Here is a 20,907-nt window from a genome sequence, read left to right on the forward strand (position 1 = left end):
TGGCAATACAGTCCTACCTCAAGAAACAAGAAACATCTCAAATAAACAATCTAACCTTACACCTAAAGGAACTAGAGAAAGAAGAACAAACAAAACCCTAAGTTAGCAGAAGGAAAGAAATCATAAAGATCAGAGCAGAAATAAATGAAATAGAAACAAAGAAAGCAGTAGCAAAGATCAATAAAACTAAAATCTGGTTCTTTGAGAAGATAAACAAAATTGATAAACCATTAGCCAGACTCATCAAGAAAAAGAGGGAGGGCTTTCCTGGTGGCGCAGTGGTTGAGAATCTGCCTGCTAATGCAGGGGACATGGGTTCGAGCCCTGGTCTGGGAAGATCCCACAAGCCGCAGAGCAACTAGGCCCGTGAGTCACAGTTACTGAGCCTGCGCGTCTGGAGCCTGTGCTACGCAACAAGAGAGGCCGCGATAGTGAGAGGCCTGCGCACCGCGATGAAGAGTAGCCCCCGCTTGCCACAACTAGAGAAAGCCCTCACACAGAAACGAAGACCCACACAGCCAAAAATAAATAAATAAATTAATTAATTAATTTTTAAAAAAAAAGAAAGAAAAAGAGGGAGAAGCCTCAAATCAATAAAATTAGAAATGAAAAAGGAGAAGTTACAACAGACACCGCAGAAATACAAAGCATCCTAAGAGACTACTACAAGCAACTCTATGCCAATAAAATGGACAACCTGGAAGAAATGGACAAATTCTTAGAAAGGTATAACCTTCCAAGACTGAACCAGTAAGAAATAGAAAATATGAACAGACCAATCACAAGACCAATCACACAAGAAACTGTGATTTAAAATCTTCCAACAAACAAAAGTCTGGGACCAGATGGCTTCACAGGTGAACTCTATCAAACATTTAGAGAAGAGCTAACACCCATCCTTCTCAAACTCTTCTAAAAAATTGCAGAGGAAGGAACACTCCCAAAGTTATTCTATGAGGCCACCATCACCCTGATACCAAAACCAGACAAAGATACTACAAAAAAAGAAAATTACAGACCAATATCACTGATGAATATAGATGCAAAAATCCTCAACAAAATACTAGCAAACAGAATCCAACAACACATGAAAAGGATCATACACCATGATCAAGTGGGATTTATCCCAGGGATGCAAGGATTCTTCAATATATGCAAATCAATCAATGTGGTACACCATATTAACAAATTGAAGAATAAAAACCATATGACCATCTCAATAGATGCAGAAAAAGCTTTTGACAAAATTCAACACCTATTTATGATAAAAAGTCTCCAGAAAGTGGGCACAGAGGGAACCTACCTCAACATAATAAAGGCCATATATGACAAACCCACAGCAAACATCATTCTCAATGGTGAAAAACTGAATGCATTTCCTCTAAGATCAGGAACAAGACAAGGATGTCCACTCTCACCATTATTATTCAACATAGTTTTGGAAGTCCTAGCCATGGCAATCAGAGAAGAAAAAGAAATAAAAGGAATCCAAATTGGAAAAGAAGAAGTAAAACTGTCACTGTTTGCAGATGACATGATACTGTACATAGAGAATCCTAAAGATGCCACCAGAAAACTACTAGAGCTAATCAATGAATTTGGTAAAGTTGCAGGATACAAAGTTAATGCATAGAAATCTCTTGCATTCCTATACACTAATGATGAAAAATCTGAAAGAGAAATTAAGGAAACACTCCCATTTACCATTGCAACAAAAATAATAAAATACCTAGGAATAAACCTACCTAGGGAGACAAAAGACCTGTATGCAGAAAACTATAAGACACTGAAGAAAGAAATTAAAGATGATACACACAGAAGGAGAGATATACCATGTTCTTGGATTGGAAGAATCAATATTGTGGAAATGACTATACTACCCAAAGCAATCTACAGATTCAATGCAATCCCTATCAAATTACCAATGGCATTTTTTATGGAGCTAGAACAAATCATCTTAAAATTTGTAGGGAGACACAAAAGACCCCGAATAGCTAAAGCAGTCTTGAAGGAAAAAAACGGAGCTGGAGGAATCAGACTCCCTGACTTCAGACTATACTACAAAGCTACAGTAATCAAGACAATATGGTACTGGCACAAAAACAGAAACATAGATCAATGGAACAAGATAGAAAGCCCAGAGATAAACCCACGAACCTATGATCAACTAATCTATGACAAAGGAGGCAAAGATATACAATAGAGAAAAGACAGTCTCCTCAATAAGTGGTGCTGGGGAAACTGGACAGCTATATGTAAAAGAATGAAATTAGAACACTCCTTAACACCATACACAAAAATAAACTCAAAATGGATTCGAGACCTAAATGTAAGACTGGACACTATAAAACTCTTAGAGGAAAACATTGGAAGAACACTCTTTGACATAAATCACTGCAAGATCTTTTTTGATCCACCTCCTTGAGTAATGGAAATAAAAACAAAAATAAACAAATGGGTCCTAATGAAACTTCAAAGATTTTGCACAGCAAAGGAAACCATAAACAAGACGAAAAGACAACCCTCAGAATGGGACAAAGTATTTGCAAATGAATCAACGGACAAAGGATTAATCTCCAAAATATATAAACAGTTCATGCAGCTCAATATCAAAGAAACAAACACCCCAATCCAAAAATGGGCAGAAGACCTAAATAGACATTTCTCCAGAGAAGACATCCAGATGGCCAAGAAGCACAGACCAAGGGGAAAAAAGTGCATACTGTATGATGCCATTTCTATAAAATTCCAGAAAATGTAAACTATAGTTACAGAAAGCAGGTCAGTGGTTGCCTGGGGTGGGAGGAAGGAAAGGAAGGAGGGAGGTATTCTAACATGGCAGGGGAAAACCTTTGAGGGTGGTGGATATGTTCATTATCTTGACTTTGATGATGGTTTCATGGGTATATATGTGTCAAAACTTGTCAAAGTATACACTTTAATTATGTGCAGTTTATTATATGCTAATTATGCCTCAATAATCCTAGTTTTTTAATTAGAGAAAGTATGTGTAGTAAGGGAAGCAGGGACTAGACATAAATGGGTTTGGCATTTACCACCACGACCAACCCCACTGGCAGTACTCTGTGATCATAATAGACAATTTTGTTAAGAATATCAAGAAAGCCATGGCATTCAGTTTCCAAGCCCTGGGATTGTTGTTGCTATTTACCTGAATCTGGGGAAGGGCCGAAGTTTGAAAAAAGCTGCCAATACCCCAGATTCCTGCCTTCAGTTCATAACCACTGCTTTTGGATATCTTGCTACATGTCAGTAAACAATGTAAAGCATCTTAATGTATATACCTTTATCATAGTAAATATGCTTAGTGCAGCAAACCTTAAAAATACACTAAAGCTTGGCTACCAGGAAGTTCACATGTAAATGTAACGTTCAATTGCAGAAATATACTTTTCCCAAATTCTTGGTATATTTATCTCTCCTCCTCTTATATGTGGTTTATGATCCCTGTTATTTTTGAATTGACTTGTCATATGTCTGATTTTATTTCAAGTTGCCCCATATCCTTTTTAGAAAATGTTGGAAATAGATATTGTATCTAAAACCAAATTTACAAATATGTTAATAGACTTCATTCAGTCTGAACTTATAATTATTTCAACATTGATTATTATAATTATTTTACTTTACCTCATGTTTTTCAATAATCATTTCATCAAAAATGTTGATATATATATTATCTTTTATTTTAGATAAGCTTGAGACATTATAATCATGTCCTGGTAAGCTGTAAATAAGAAAAATATATGTAAATGCTTAATTGATTTTATAAAAGCATTATTCATAAAGGACTATAAAATTGCCTGTATTATTTTCTTTTATAAAGTGTAAGATAAGAAAATCTATGTGCTTTCAGGACAACTGCTATCTTTCATTAAAGCCAGTATCAAAATATCTATAAACAATAAATGCTGGAGAGGGTGTGGAGAAAAGGGAACGCTCTTACACTGTTGGTGGGAATGTAAATTGGTACAACCACTATGGAGAACAGTATGGAGGTTCCTTAAAAAACTAAAAATATAACTATCAAATGATCTAGCAATCCCACTCCTGGGCATATACCCATAGAAAACCATAATTCGTAAAGATACATGCACCCCAATGTTCATTGCAGAACTATTTACAATAGCCAGGACATGGAAGCAACCTAAGTGTCCGTCTACAGATGAATGGATAAAGAAGATGTGGCACATATATACAATGGAATATTACTCAGCCATAAAAAGAAACAAAATTGAGTTATTTGTAGTGAGGTGGATGGACCTAGAGTCTGTCATACAGAGTGAAGTAAGTCAGAAAGAGAAAAACAAATACCGTATGCTAACACATATATATGGAATCTAAAAAAAAAAAAAAGTTATGAAGAACCTAGGGGCAGGATGGGAATAAAGATGCAGACCTACTAGAGAATGGACTTGAGGACACGGGGAGGGGGAAGGGTAAGCTGGGACAAAGTGAGAGAGTGGCATGAACATATACACTACTAAATGTAAAATCGATAGCTAGTGGGAAGCAGCCGCATAGCACAGGGAGATCAGCTCGGTGCTTTGTGATCACCTAGAGGGGTGGGATAGGGAGGGTGGGAGGGAGGGAGATGCAAGAGGGAAGAGATATGGGGATACATGTATATGTATAGCTGATTCACTCTGTTATAAAGCAGAAACTAACACAGCATTGTAAAGCAATTATACTCCAATAAAGATGTTAAAAAAAAAAAAGTCAGAGGGATGCCATCAAAAAACCATGCAAATAGTCAAGAACCATATGATCTGCAGAAATTGAGGGAGCTGAACAAGATTGGCAAGAGAAGGGGGTAAGGGCACCAGGAAAAGAGAAAGGACTTTGATAACAGATGTAGTTGACAGTTCTTTATATTCCTTTTACCCAAGGGAGAGCTAAAGATGTATAGGAAGTAACAACTGAAAATTGCTAATTGAGTTTAGAGAACAATTTTAAGTTCTACATTTTAAATTTGTCTTGATCAGTGTACTTTATTTTCAATTACAAAAACCTATTTATATAGCTTTAGCATCAAATATGAACCCTGAGAAGGAGGAGCTGGAGATCCCACTTCCTGATTTCAAAATACATATATTACGAAGTTACAGTAATCAAAACAGTCTGGCCTAAAAACAGCCATATAGACCAGTGGTACAGAATAGAGAGCCTAGATATAAATCCCTGCATCTATGTCAGGTCAACCGGTCTTTGACAAGGGTGCCAAGACTACTCAATGAAGAAAGGACTATCTCTTCAACAAATGGTGTTGGTAAAACTATGTCCAAAAGGATCAAATTTGAGGGAGGAGATATGGGGATATATGTATATATATAGCTAATTCACTTTGTTATAAAGCAGAAACTAACGCACCATTGTAAAGCAATTATACTCCAATAAAGATGTTAATAAAAAAAAGAATCAAATTTGATCTTTATCTTATACCATACACAACATTCAACTCAAAATGAATTAAAGATTTAAAATGTAAGACCTGAAACTGTAAAGCTTCTAGAAGAAAATACAGGGAAAAGTTTCATGACATCATTGGTTGTGGCAATAATTTCATGGACATGATACCAAAGCACAGGCAACAAAAGCAAAAATAAAAAAGTGGAACTATATCAAACTGTAAACCTGCACAGCAAAGAAAATAATCGTCAGAGTGCAAGGGCAACTTATGGAGTGGGAGAAAATATTTGCAAACCATATGTATTATAAGGGGGTTAATCTCCAACATACATGAAGAGCTCATACAACTCAATAGTAAAAAAGCTAACAATCTGATTTTAAAATGTACTAAAACTTGAATGGACATTTTCCAAAAATGACATACAAATGGCTAATAGATACATGAAAAAACGCTCAAAATTGCTAATAATAAAACACTCAGTAATAATCAGGGAAATGCAATCAAAGCTACAATGAGATATCACTTCACACTTGCTAGGATGGCTATTATCAAAAAAATAAAATAAAGTAACAAGTGCTGGTGAAGGTGTGTAAAATTGGAGCCCCTGCACACTGTTGGTGGGAATGTAAAATGGTGCAGCTGCTATGGAAAACGTTACGCAGGTTCCTCAAAAAATTAAAAATAGAACTACCATATGATCTAGCAATCCCATTTCTAGGTATTTATCCAAAAGAACTGAATCAGAATATCAAAGAGATGTTAGCACTCTTATGTTCACTGCAGCACTATTCACACAGCCAAGGTACGGAAGTATGCTAAATGTCTGTTGACAGATGAATGGATAAAGAAAATGCGGTATATATACGGAATACTGCTCACCCTTTAAAAAGAAGGAAATTCTGCAATATGTGGCAACATGGATGAACCTTGAGGACATTACACTAAATGAAATAGACCAGTCATAAAAAGACTGCATGATTACACCTATATGTGGCATCTAAAGTAGTCAAATTCATAGAGTCAAAGAGCAGAATGGTGGTTGCCAGGGGCTGGGGGGAGGGGGAAACGGGGAGTTACTAATCAACAGGCGTAAAACTTCAGGGAAGCAAGATGAATAAGCTCTAGATCTGCTGTACAACATTTTACCTACATTCAGCAGTAGTATACTGCACACTTAAAAATTTGTTAAAAGGGTAGATGTCACGTTAAGTGTTCTTTCCACATTAAAAAAGTCAGTAGACGTTGAGTAAGGCAAACTACGCTCTGTAACAGTGGCTCACGTGATTGTGGGGGGAAGGCAAGCCCAAACTCTGCAGGGTAAGCTGGCAGCCTGGAAGCCCAGGGAAGAGCTGCAGTTCAAGTCTGAAGCCAGTGTGCTGGCAGAATTCCCTCTTCCTAAGTGGGGTAAGTCTTTTTTCTATTAAGCCTTCAACCAATTGGATGAGGCGCACCCCTATTACAGAGGGTAAAGAGAGTCAAACAGACACACACACACACACACACACACACACACACACACACACACACACCCTGTTAGTTCTGCTTTTATGGAGAACCCTGAAATGCAATGACACTCTGGAAAATGTAAAACTATGGTGGCAGTGAAAGGATCAGTGGTTGCCAGAGGTTCCAGGGGAAGGATGAATGGATAAATGGGTGAAGCACACGGCATTTTTAGGGCAGTGAAACTATGCTGTATGATACTACAGTGGTGGATACATGTCATTATACATTTGTCAAAGCCCATAGAATGTACAACACAAAGAGTGAACTCTAATGTAAATTGTGGACTTTGATAATGTGTCAACATTGGTCCATTGATTGTAACAAATGTACCACACTGACACTTTAGGGAGGCTGTGTGTGTGTGTTGTAGGGAGAGGATGTATAAGAACTCTGTGCTTTCTGCTCAATTTTACTGTGAACCTAAACTGCTCTAAAAAATAAAGCCTATCGATTTGTTTAAAATGGAAAAAAAAAGAAATTCGATCTCATTAGAAATCCAGGAATGTAAATTAAACCACAATAAGAATATCACTTTAGATCCACCGTATTAGAAAAATTAATTTTAAAAATACAAAATATTATTGAAGATGTGGCACAATAGGAACTTTTATATCGCTGTTGGGAGTATGTATTGGCACAATCACTTTAGAAAAAAATTTGGCATTAGCTAGTAAAGTTGAAGCAATTCCACTACTGGATACAGATCCTAGAGCAAAGGGTCTCAAAGTGTCCCCTGACTAGTAGCATCAGTAACACCTGGGAACTTGTTAGAAATGGAATTATGTATCAGGCCCTACCCCAGAGCTACTGAATTAGAAACTATGGAGTTGGGCCCAGAAATCTGTTTAAAGAAGCTGTACAGGTGATTTCAGTGCACAAAATACTTTGAGAACTGCTGTCTTAAAAAGAAACTCTTACATGTGTGTTCCAGATGACAAGTACAAGAATGTTCAGAGCAATACTATTTGCAATAGCAAAACATTAAAACCAGGCAAATCTGCATCAACAGGATAAAGTATAAATAAATTATGGCATTTTAATACAGTGGAATACTATACCGAAGTGAAAATAAAGGAAGGAAGGAATAGTTACAAGTATGAATATGGATAAATCTCTCAAAATAAGAGTAAAGAAACAGATTGCAAAAGATCATTCAATTTACATAAAGTTGGAAAACATCCACAGGTAAATAAAACATAGCTAGGGATAAATACCTATGATTTAAAATCATAAAGAGAGGGAATGATAAACATAAATCCATGGTTGTTACCTCTGGGGAGAAAGGGGATACAATTAGTTATTGGCACAGTGGAGCCTTCAAAAATATTGGTAATACTCCATTTTTTAAGCTAGATGGTAGATACACAGGTATTCATTTTATCATTTTTCCTCAGAACTTACATTTACATATACATTACATATATTAATATCTATGTAAGAAATACTTCATAATTTAAAAACTTAAAAATTAAGCCTATATCCATCATTATTTTCAATAAACGGCTCAAGAAAATAATTTTGTTACTGCTCTATTTTAGAAGCTGAGGAAAAATGGACTCCAACTTACATAAAATCTACTTTAATTTCTTCATTCCAGCATGGATGAGATCCACTTGCAATACTGGTTTGGTACACAGTGTGCTGAAAGGAAACTTCCACAAAGGGGTGCACAGTATCCTGAAACACATAATTAACACTGACTAGATTTTTGTAATATTTTATATAGTTGATAAAAGGTAGAGATTAGTTACTGTCTGATAACTGGATGGCTTACTTTTTCCAGTTTTTCAAACAACCATTATTCATTCATTCATTCAATTAACATTTCTTCAACCTATTCAATATCAGGTACTACTTTGCTAGGATCCAAAAATAAATGGAAATCCTTAAAGATTTTTATCTTAAGTCTATCAGGAGAAAATAAACAGGTAAACAAATAATTGCAGTGAAATGTAAGAAATATATTCAAGGTATAATGGTTACTCAGGAGAGAGAATGATTAACTCTCTGGGGTGAGGACAAGGAGAACTTCACAGAGAAAATATTGCCTGGGCTTGAGCTTTGAAACATTAAATAGTAGTTCATGTGGCCAATAACACGGAGGTATGGTGGCCATTCCAGGCAAAGGAAAGGGCATATACGGAGGCCTTCTAGAACAAGTAGTAGTATGATATGATACCGCTGTGGGCTGATGAGAAATGTGGCTGATTCGTATGTAAGAACCAGATCATTACAGAGTTTGGTAGCCATTCTAAGGAGCTACCATTGTAAGGAGATTGCACCTTATTCTATAGACCCTGAGAGCAGGGTAGCAGAGAATGAAATAGGATTACATTTTATAAAGAGCACCTTCACTGTGTTATGGAAAGTAAACTAGAATTAGATGGATAGTCCAGTTAGGGGCCAGTTGCAATTCAGGGAAAACATGATCAAAACAGCACTTTATAGAAGTGTTAAATACTTATCTCATTTAAGATCTCATCTGAGGCTACGGATTTGATTGTTTCTTTATGTCTGAGGTGAGACATGGGTGACATCAAATAAGTAGGCATACCCAAGGCTCTTCTGAAAAACAATATAGAGATGTGCACTTTAATTAATTTTAATATTAGTTTTGGTGGGAGTAGCTGGGTTTTTGCTTATGCTTATAGAGATATATAAGTCAGCTACCCTGGATCTTACAGAGTTTGCTTTGGATCTTCATAACATAGGTGGTTAGAGATAAATACGTGACAATCACTGCTCTGAAAGGGTAGCTCCTAAATGCTGAACTATGGATCGGAACCAGTCTGTGACAGAGTTTTCACTGACCCTCAGCAAAAGGAAAAAAATAGGGCAAGTAATACTTTGAGACTATATTCTTCCTATTTTTGGTGTTACAATATTCTTTCTTTTACAAATTATTATAGAAAATGGTGGTAATTTTATAATGTCCTTATTTCACAAAACAGCCTTGAAATGTGCATTTGTTTTGAGAATATCAATTCTATCATAAATAAAATCATATTTTATAATATAAAACACAGGCAAAACCTTTAAGAGGTTTTAACTATAGATTCGTAGCTAGTAAGCAAAATATTTGTTTTTCATATGTAGAGTTCATGGGATGTGGTAAACATAAAATAAGCAAGTAGAGCACATAAGTGTTAAATGTAGACAGAGAGGGATACTCGGTATTCCTGAGGTACCTGGGCACTAAATATTCACAATATATAAATTATACATGAGATTAAATATATGAAACACTTGATATTCAGGTCATACTAAATGTTCATGAGTATTTAATATTCATGATGCCTTAATTTGGCCACTCTGACCCTACATATCCTCTGCCCAAGAAACGCAAATAAAACACACTGACTGCCTGCAGAAGAGATAGGTAAGATCTGATTTTTGTAGAAGTCACCTAAAATGATAAATCCAAAAAGGAGCTTACTCTCTCCTGTAGTCCATATACTTCCAATACTGTGAGGGGACAGTGGCAGAGAACAGTGTAGTTAGCAATAGCAGCTTAAGTTTTCACAATAGGGAATAGGGACAGAAGGTATTTATTTGATATAGCACCCAAAAATATACATGTTAAAGGTACTTTGGGCATCTCAAACTTCTGAAAATTTGTAATACACAGCAATGACAGTAAGTTTGACTATCCAAACGAAGATTTCAACTTTCATTCAGTTTCTGTATATTGAGTATTAATAAAGTACAAAGTTTTATTAAGAAGACAGTATAGAAATTTACATTTAAGACATCTTTTGCAACTCCAAAAATTGGTGCAATTGCCTTACCTATTAACTATTGCTTTCCTTGTAGGAATATTATAAGCCCTCAATATTCTGACAAGAATCTTAATATCTCCATCACAGATAGTCTCTGTTGCCACTTTTTTCCTTTCTTGCCTCTGAGGCTTTAACTTTCTTCGTCGTTCAAGAAGCTTACAAACTGCACGTGTCAAATGGCTAAAGAGTAAAAAATGATCAATCACATAGATACAAGATAACTTAAAATTTGAAAGATATCAATTTTTAAAATTAATTATTATAAATAAGGCCATTATTCTGAACCATGGTCTCTCCATTGTGGAGGGGAGACAAAGTTGTCTTAGACCCAAGGAAAGAATCTTTTCCTGAGCATAGAAGAGATGCTATGTTAAGAGAGAATGTGATTGCTCCACGTCATTTGGGTGTATGGTCCAAGAAGAAACAAGGGCATGGAGAGGTAAATCCATGAAACATGATGTTATATCAAAGGATTATTCATTTTTTAGGAATCGTTCTCTTGAAAGTGGTTAGATACTCAACTTTTCTACGTGGTTCTGAATAGGAGTTAGTTATATGTGCTGCCAACCTTGGCAACACAAACCTATGCAATTATAGCTTTATGGTCACACCTATTTTCCTCCAAAGACTGTTAATAAAACACAGACTTCAGACTATACTACAAAGCTATAGTCATCAAAACAGTATGGTACTGGCACAAAAGTAGAAATATAGATCAATGGAACAGGATAGAAAGCCCAGAAGTAAACCCACGCACCTATGGTCAATTAATCTATAAATACAACAAAGGAGGCACGACTATACAATGGAGGAAAGACAGTCTCTTCAACAAATGGTGCTGGGAAAACTGGACAGCTACATGTAAAAAAAAATGAAAGTAGAACATTCTTTAACACTGTACACAAAAATAAACTCAAAATGGATTAAAGACCTGAATATGAGACCAGACACTATAAAACTCTTAGAGGAAAACATAGGCAGAACACTCTCTGACATAAATCACAGCAATATCTTTTTCGACCCATCTCCCAGAGTAATGGAAATAAAAACACACATAAACAAATGGGACCTAATTAAACTCAAAAGCTTTTGCACAGCAAAGGAAACCATAAACAAAATGAAAAGACTACCCACAGAATGGGAGAAAATATTTGCAAATAATGTGACTGACAAGGGATTAGTCTCCAAAATTTACAAAGAGCTCATGTGGCTTAATATCATCAAAACAAACAACCCAATCAAAAAATGGGCAGAATACCTAAATAGACATGTCTGCAAAGAAGACATACAGATGGCCAAGAGGCACACGAAAAGATGTTCAACAACACTAATTATTAAAGAAATGCAAATCAAAACTACAATGAGATATCACCTCACATCAGTCAGAATGGCTATCATCAAAAAATCCACAAATGGGCTTCCCTGGTGGCACAGTGGTTAAGAATCCACCTGCCAATGCAGGGGACACGCGTTTGAGTCCTGGACCAGGAAGATGCCACATGCCGCGGAGCAGCTAAGCCCGTGTGCCACAACTACTGAGCCTGCACTCTAGAGCCCACGAGCCACAACTACTTAAGTCCACGTGCCTAGAGCCTGTGCTCCGCAACAAGGGAAGCCACTGCAATGAGAAGCCTGCGCACTGCAATGAAGAGTAGCCCCCGCTCGCCCCAACTAGAGGAAGCCCGTGCACAGCAACGAAGACCCAATGCAGCCAAAAATAAATAAATAAGTAAATTTATTTATTAAAAAAAAAATCCACAAACAATAAATGCTGGAGAGGGTGTGGAGAAAAGGGAACCCTCTTGCACTGTTGGTGGGAATGTAAATTGATACAGCCACTATGGAAAACAGTATGGAGGTTCCTTAAAAAACTAAAAATAGAACTACCATATGACCTAGCAATCCCACTATTGGGCATATAACCAGAGAAAACCATAATTCAAAAAGACACATGCACCCCAATGTTCACAGCAGCACTATTTACAATAGCCAGGACATGGAAGCAACCTAAATGTCCATCAACAGAGGAATGGATAAAGAAGATGTGGTACATATATACAATGGAATATTACTCAGCCATAAAACGGAACAAAATTGGGTCATTTGTAGAGATGTGGATGGACCTAGAGAGTGTCATACAGAGTGAAGTTAAGTCAAAAGAGAAAAACAAATATCATATTTTAACGCATATATGTGGAATCTAAAAAAATGGTATGGATGATCTTATTTGCAAAGCAGAAATACAGACACAGATGTAGAGAAGAAACTGTATGGATACCAAGGGGGAAAGGGGGAGTGGGAGGAATTGGGAGATTGGGATTGACACGTACACACTATTGATACTATGTATAAAATAGATAACTAATAAGAACATGCTGTATAGCTCAGGGAACTCTACTTAATGCACTGTGGTGACCTAAATGGGAAGGAAATCCAAAAAAGAGGGGATATATGCATATGTATAGCCAATTCATTTTGCTGTACAGTAGAAACTAACACAACATTGTAAAGCAACTATACTCCAATAAAAATTAATTTAAAAAAAAGATGTTCAACATCGCTAATTATTAGAGAAATGCAAATCAAAACCTCAATGAGATATCACCTCACACCAGTCAGAATGGCTATCATCAAAAAATCCATAAGCAATAAACGCTGGAGAGGGTGTGAAGAGAAGGGAACCCTCCTACACTGTTGGTGGAAATGTAAATTGGTGCAGCCACTATGGAGAATGGTATGCAGGTTCCTTAAGAAACTAAAAATAGAGCTACCATATGATCCTGCAACCCGACTCCTGGGCATATACCTGGAGAAAAACATGGTCAGAAAGGATACATTCACCCCAATGTTCATTGCAGCGCTGTTTACAATAGCCAAGACATGGAAGCAACCTAAACGTCCATTAACAGAAGAATGGATAAAGAAGATGTGGTACATATATACAATGGAATATTAGCCATTAAAAAGAATGAAATAATGCCATTGCAGTAACATGGATGGACCTAGAGCTTGTCATACTGTGTGAAGTGAGACAGAGAAATAGAACTATCATATGATATCACTTATATGCAGAATCTAAAAAAAAAAAAGATACAAATAAACTTATTTACAAAACAGAAACAGACTCACAGACTTAGAGAACGAACTTATGGTTACCTGGGGGAAGGGAGGGGAGGAGGGATAGTTAGGGAGTTTGGGATTGACATGTACACACTGCTATATTTTAAATGGATAACCAACAAGGACCTATTGTATAGCACAGGGAACTCTTGCTCAATATTCTGTAACAATCTGACTGGGAAAAGAATTTGAAAAAGAATAGATACATGTATATGTATAACTGAATCACTTTGTTGTACACCTGAAACTAACACAACATTGTTAATCAACTGTACTCCAATAAAAAATAAAAAGTTTAAAAAAAATAAGTTTTCATCATTGACACACACACACTACTATATACAAAATAGATAGCTAATAAGGACCTACTGTATAGCACAGGGAACTCTAGTCAACACTCTGTAATGGCCTATATGGGAAAAGAGTCTAAAAAAGAGTGGTTATATGTATATGTGTAACAGATTCCCTTTGCTGGACACCTGCAACTAACACAACATTGTAAATCAACTCTACCCCAGTAAAAATTTTATTTTTAAAAATTTATTTATTTTTGGCTGTGTTGGGTCTTCGTTGCTGCACAAGGGCTTTCTCTAGTTGCGGCGAGCAGGGGCTACTCTTCTTACAGTGCGTGGGCTCCTCATTGTGGTGGCTTCTCTTGTTGCAGAGCACAGGCCCTAGGCACACGGGCTTCAGTAGTTGTGGCGCGTGGTCTCAGTAGTTGTAGCACCCGGGCTTAGTTGCTCCGCGGCATGTGGGATCTTCCCGGACCAGGGCTCTAACCTGTGTCCCCTGCATTGGCAGGCGGATTCTTAACCACTGCGCCACCAGGGAAGTCCCTACCCCAGTAAAAATTTTTAAAAAGTAAGTTTTCATTTAAAAAATGTGCCCATGAAAGAATTACTTCAAGGTATATTTTAGAATAGAACCCCCCCCCCCAAAAAAATAGATTTCAGCATCCTACACCAATTAAAACCTTATTATTAATAGTAAGAATCTGCAAGTGGCCCCAGGGCTGTTTCCCCAAACGCAGCATCCCTAATTCCTGTTCCTACCCTTAAGTTTCCCAGATAGGACAGTATGAGAACTGAGTTACTTCAGCCAAAGGCTCCCCCAACTGCTGCCTGTGGATCACAGAGCCCTTATATGGCTGAGGATTCAGTTTTGAAAGGGAGAGATTACAGGCTTAGTGTGTGGTGCTACCAGCAATGACTTTTCCAGTATCAGTCTCGGGACAGGGAAATCTTAGGGCAAAACTAATTTGGGACAAAGGTATTTCTTTTTTTTTTTTTTTTCATTCTTGCCCTAAAAACTATCAATAAGCAGAGGGTTAAAATCTAAAATATTATACAATTGAAAATACAAATCATATAGTTATGTCCAAAATGCAATTTTAAAATGACCAAAAATATTTAAGTCACTGTATTTCATTATATGCTTTGTAATTGCATTTTGACATTAACTTGATTAATATAAAAATAGAGAACTTATTAGAGGACTTTGAAGGTATTATCTTATAGCTTTATATTTTGTACTTAAATAATAATAATTTTAGTATGTACCTTGCAGATACAATTTCTTCATAATCAGCCACAATATCTGATAAGTTAAATTTGCTAACTTTGGCAATTCTTTTCATTATCAACCTTCTCATCTACAAAAAAAATTTTAGAATTTAAAGAAATGCACAGTTTATATTTTAAGATTAAGTATATACAATGCTACTGGTCTCACTATTTTTTACTCCTAATTTTTTCAAGCAATGAATGGAAAGGGGAATTAGATAAGTGAAAGTATGGTTCTGTTTGCTACCATTATTAGAATCATTCCTAACGTTCTCATTAATGTCCCTCTCACCTCTTTTTCCACCTAACTCATAGTATACGTAGACAGAACTAATCTTCACCAAAGGAGATGATTATCCTGTGAATGTGTTTCTACAACAGTCACTTGTACACACACAAATCTTGATCCACAAGGAAATGTGATCACATTTCTGTATTTCCTTTGAGTCCATTCTATTCTGACCTTAAGCTCTCATTCTGTCAGCTTGGTAAGATATTTAGTGCTTGAACACAGCCATTCCCCTAAGCCCTTGCTACTTGCAGAACCCACAGACCTTGGTTCCTCCAAGGACTCTGAAATTCTTCTTTTTAGTCTGAGGAAATCCCTCCCTTTCTCCTCTAACCCCATGTTTCACAACAGGTTTAGACTTTTAGAAATGAAACCAGGAAGAAGTGTGTCTGGAGGCAATTTTCTGCTTTCTGTCCTGCCACAAATCATCCCGGAGATAATGTAACCTAGAGCCTAATGATCTGCTTAAATTCGATAGGAAAATGGGGTGATAAGAGAATGGGAAATTATAATTCCTAAGAATTACCCTGCCATGTGGGGTACAAATTGTTTCCTTTGAAGGTGAACCACACCCCTCTTCCCTCTGACCCCATCATTGTGCTTGAGCCTTCTCACTTGTACTTTCTCTCTCTGTCTTTCTCTCTTTCTCTCTCCCTCTCCCTTGCTCCCTTGCTATCACACAGACTGAGCTCCTTGCTGTTCCTCCCATAGGCCACGCATATTCCTTCCTCACAGTTTTCACATGTGGTTCCATCAGCCTGGAATGTTCTTCTCCCAAAAAAGCTCCATGGCTAGCTCCTTCAGTTCACTTCAGGTCTTTTGCTGAAGCGTTAGCTTCTCGAGGGCTTTCCTTGATCTAAGGAAGGCTCTCCCTTATCTAAAGTCACACCCGACCCCCACCCCCATACACACTCCTGTTCTCTCTTCCTACTTCACTTGTCATGGCGCATATCCCTTTCTAACATACTAATGTTCTGTTCATTATCTGACTTCCCCCACCAGAACGACCTCCTCTAGGAGGCCAGGGATTTTAGTGTGTTTTGTTTACTGCTGTAATTCCAATGTCTAGTGTAATGACTGATTCATAGCAGGTGCTCAATAAGTATTTATTGAGTAAATTAATGAAAGGGACAGCTTGAGGAGAAGCACTGGCCTCTTAGATGCAAATATTTCAGCAAAACTTTATCTAGCAATCCTTGAGACTGCTGGGACTTTACTGCTCCCATCCCGGCCTCAGCCACCACTGACCCCAGTAACATGGCAGGAAGTGTAATGCATATAACTCACAGTCCCTCCCACAGCAGGATTTAAACACCGGTGGCCCTATTAGGGCCCTATTAGGCCTCCAGTGTCAATGCAGGATTCCAGTACCTGTAATTAAAGTAATTATCCCTTGAACTTGTAGTTTTAAACTATCCTGAGATAGCAAAGAAGTCTTCACAAGGAGGCGAAACCCAATCACACAATGTTCTTAAAGCTCCTTCCCAGGATTCCTATATGAAGGTCAAGAATCCTCAGACACTTGCTCTCTTACCTCCTTCCTGATCTTTTGCTGCCCTCCCTTCTGGGCTTCCTCATACACCAAAAAAAGAGAAGGCATAAGAAGGATACGTATTCTCTTTTCTTATAAGTAAGAACACCTCTTTATTTCCTAAGACATAAATATCATTATTAAATCACATCTCAACTTAAAAAAATATATATGGAGCTAATGAAGAAGGTGTAAGAGGGGCAAGAGTGAGTGGAAAAAAACGCCTGCCAGCGATAAAGAGGAGGTGCTCTTTCAGGCTACAATAGCTATCGTGGTCTGCATTTCTGCCACACTTCCATAGGAGCAGAGTACAAACTAGCATAGCACTTGAGGTTTTATCTTGCTTGCCCCTTACTTCAGAAGTAAAGCAAGGCAGGCATTTTTATTGTCTGTTTTTATAGAACAATAAAGCAGGACTCAGTGCATAGATTACCCTCCCAAAGACAAACAGGATGGTCAGAACAGGTCTTCACACACCTGCCTAGGGCTCTTCTAGTCACACAAGGTTGCTTCTCTCCTGTCTCCATGAGGGATTTGTATGTATCTCTTAGATCTTCCCATGGCTCTCTGCTTCTTTTCAAGTTACCCTAAAAGGCTGCTCTGGTGCCCTATAGCAAAGGCTATAGATTCTACTCTTGCAGAAGTCTTAGAAACCTCCTCAGCCTGCAATTTTATCCTTTACTTTATTAATTGTTCAAACATTTCTCAACATTTTCTGAGTGAAGAGCACTGTGCTGGGCATTATGGATCTATATATACAGTCCCTGGAGCGATGAGGGGTCAGTGGAAAGAAATCAGGGGTGAAATTCAGTGAGGGATTCCACCTCAAACCTGGTTTAGCCTTTGTTAGGGTGTTCCGTTCTCCTAGTAGCTCCTCCATCCCTTTGTCCCGTGAACTGCTCTGGTGTACGGCATTATGAGTTATTAATAAAACTAGGGATTCTGGCAAAATGCTGGCGTACTTCCCAAAGTGAACTTTTAGGGTCAAAAAGAGATGGGAAGTCTTTAACGTTCATTTGTAAACGGAAACAGTTGGGATATGCTTTAATAATGAGTTTGCTGTCAATTGAAGTAACTGCTGCATCAACAATGTACATCAACAGTGTACATTTACAGATGGTCAGTAACCAAAAAGGAAGTCTGAATAGAACAGAAAACCCCTCAGTGATCAGAAAGAGGTGATGAGTAAGCAGGTCTGTCCATCTGACTCTGGGAAGAGTAGAGTACTGTGCATCCAGCAGACCAGTTTTCACAAAAGTAAATGCAAACATATTGATAAAACTATTTTGTTGTTGTTACCTTTTTCAGAAAATTGGCAGAATTAATCCTTTGTGCGGTAATAGAATTCATATCTGAAATGGACATATCCTTCTCTATCTGACTTTCATATTCCTATAAACAGAGAATTAAATTAGTTTCACTTCTTGAATGTAACAGAGTTTAGATACGATACACTGCTATAAAATATTAACTACTCATTTCAGTTCATGTGTAGGAGATATTGGCAACGTTCTGGAATTGAGAGGAGAGAATATTTCTTTTAGATTCTCCCACTGAGAATTAACTAAGAACACATATTTTGTTTGCTTCTAGGAGGAGGTCCATTCATCTTTTAAAACTGAGTAATGATTGAGAAAAAATTTGCGATTGAGAAAATTATAAGAAAATGTAAAGACGATTGAGAACTATTCTTCATGAATGCATTTACCTGGTAATCACTAGAAACAAAAGAAATGGAAAGTGGTAGAGTATAAGGGTCAAGAGAGTGGGCTTTGGAGGCCATAGTCCTGGATTCAAGTTGGCCCTGCCATTTATTAACTTTGTGGTTTGGGAAAAAGTCGATTAACTACTGCAGACCTCAGTTTCCTCTTTTGTAATAATTATAATATTACTGTTATTAATATGTCACAGGATTGCTGTGAGATTTAACTGAAACAATACCTATAAAGTGCATGACATACAGTAAGTAGTCAAAATATGCTGACCATAATCAATAACTTTAATTTAACATCCAGCAGTTGGTATAAGATTATTTGTCAGGATGCTTCATCTATATAATTTAGAATAAATTGCATCTGTTATATCTGCATTTGTGGGATATGTTCCTAACTGCACACTGAAATCATTTTACATTATAGAGAGCATTAAAGATGACACAAAAATTATGAAGTATCTCTTAAGTAAATTATCTGAAAGTAATTTATTTGTTTTTCTAATTATCCACAAGAAATCTTGAAATTAATCCTGTTGACAAGTAACAGCTTTTTACCTAAGGATATATTATATTACTATTTCATATCACTTTATTTATTTTAAAAGTATTAATTTATAGGAGTCACTTAAATACTCTGGATATTTTTATTAATTAATATATAATTTGCAAATATCTTTTCCTAATCTGTGGGGTTTAAATTTTAATATTATCAAGTTTATTAACCTATTTTTTATAATTTATACTTTTTGTGTTTTGTTTAAGAAATACTTTCCTGCCCAAGTTTAAGATATACATTTAAAGTTATGCATTTCATGTGTAATCTTCATTACACATGGTATTTATTTCTTTTGTGAGGTCTGAATCTAATTTTACACCATTCAAAAATGTTTTATAATTCTCTCCATTAAGTTTTTGTACATGTTTTGTTCAATATACTCCTATGAATCTAGGAGTTTTTATTGCTATTGCAGGGTGTATCTTTGTTAAGTTACATTTTTAGTGGGTTTTTGTTGGTGTATAGAATGCTATTTATTTTTTGTTTTTAATTTTTCCTCAAGTTTTTCAAACATACAGAAAATTAGAAAGAATGTTAAAATCTATGAACCTACCCTTTAGATTAAGTAATTAATATTTTGCCATATTTGCTTAATCTGTTTCTTTTGTTTTCTTTTTTTTGGCTAAAATATCTCAAAGTATAAATTACAGACACCATGACACTTCATTCCTAAATAAGTACTTCAGCATGAATCTCCAAAAACTAAGGACACAACCACAGTGCCATAATCACAGACAACAAAACTAACAATTTTCCAATATATCTACTATTCAATTATCAATATTACATAATAGTCCAATATCCAAATTTCACCAATTGCTGTTTTTTCACCATATATATATTGTATATCTCCATATATATATAATATATATATTCTTTTCAGATTTTTTTCCCATTATAGGTTATTACAAGATATGGATAAAGTTCACTGTGCTATAGAGTACAATCTTGTTGTTTATTTATTCTATATATAGTAGTTTGTATCTGCTAATCCCAAACTCCTAATTTATCCCTCCCCCAATCCCTTTCCCCTTTGGTAATCATAAATTTGTTTTCTATGTCTATGAGTCTGTTTCTGTTTTGTAAATAAGTTCATTTGTATCATTTTTTTACATTCCACATATAAGTGGTATCATATGATATTTTTTTCTTTCATCTTATTTTATTGAGAACAAGCTTTACATGAGACAGCCAAATGATGGCTTTACAAAATTCTAGAAAATTGCTACTGATTCCAGCCTGGAAATTCCTAGCAAACCTAATACCATCAAGGGATGTATGTGTATGAGCACATAATTGCACAGCTCTCTTTTTAAGACTTTGTAATGCATTTCCTAAATTGAAGGTGATGTCATATGGTATTTGTCTTTCTCTTTCTGACTTACTTCACTTAGTATAATAATCTCTAGGTCCATCTAT

General features: G+C 36.4%; 1 protein-coding gene across 1 annotated transcript in view; it reads right to left on the minus strand.

The window, feature by feature from the left end:
- CC2D2B (coiled-coil and C2 domain containing 2B) overlaps window positions 1–20,907 on the minus strand; it is a 109,179-nt gene that overhangs the window by 25,619 nt on the left and 62,653 nt on the right. The window contains 6 exon segments of the mRNA XM_059899697.1: window positions 3,652–3,748; window positions 8,505–8,614; window positions 9,379–9,499; window positions 10,726–10,896; window positions 15,396–15,487; window positions 18,518–18,610. Of these exon segments, the coding sequence (XP_059755680.1) occupies window positions 3,652–3,748; window positions 8,505–8,614; window positions 9,379–9,499; window positions 10,726–10,896; window positions 15,396–15,487; window positions 18,518–18,610 (684 nt within the window).

The sequence above is a fragment of the Balaenoptera ricei genome, chromosome 16 (assembly GCF_028023285.1).
Source record: "Balaenoptera ricei isolate mBalRic1 chromosome 16, mBalRic1.hap2, whole genome shotgun sequence".
Classification (NCBI taxonomy): domain Eukaryota; kingdom Metazoa; phylum Chordata; class Mammalia; order Artiodactyla; family Balaenopteridae; genus Balaenoptera; species Balaenoptera ricei.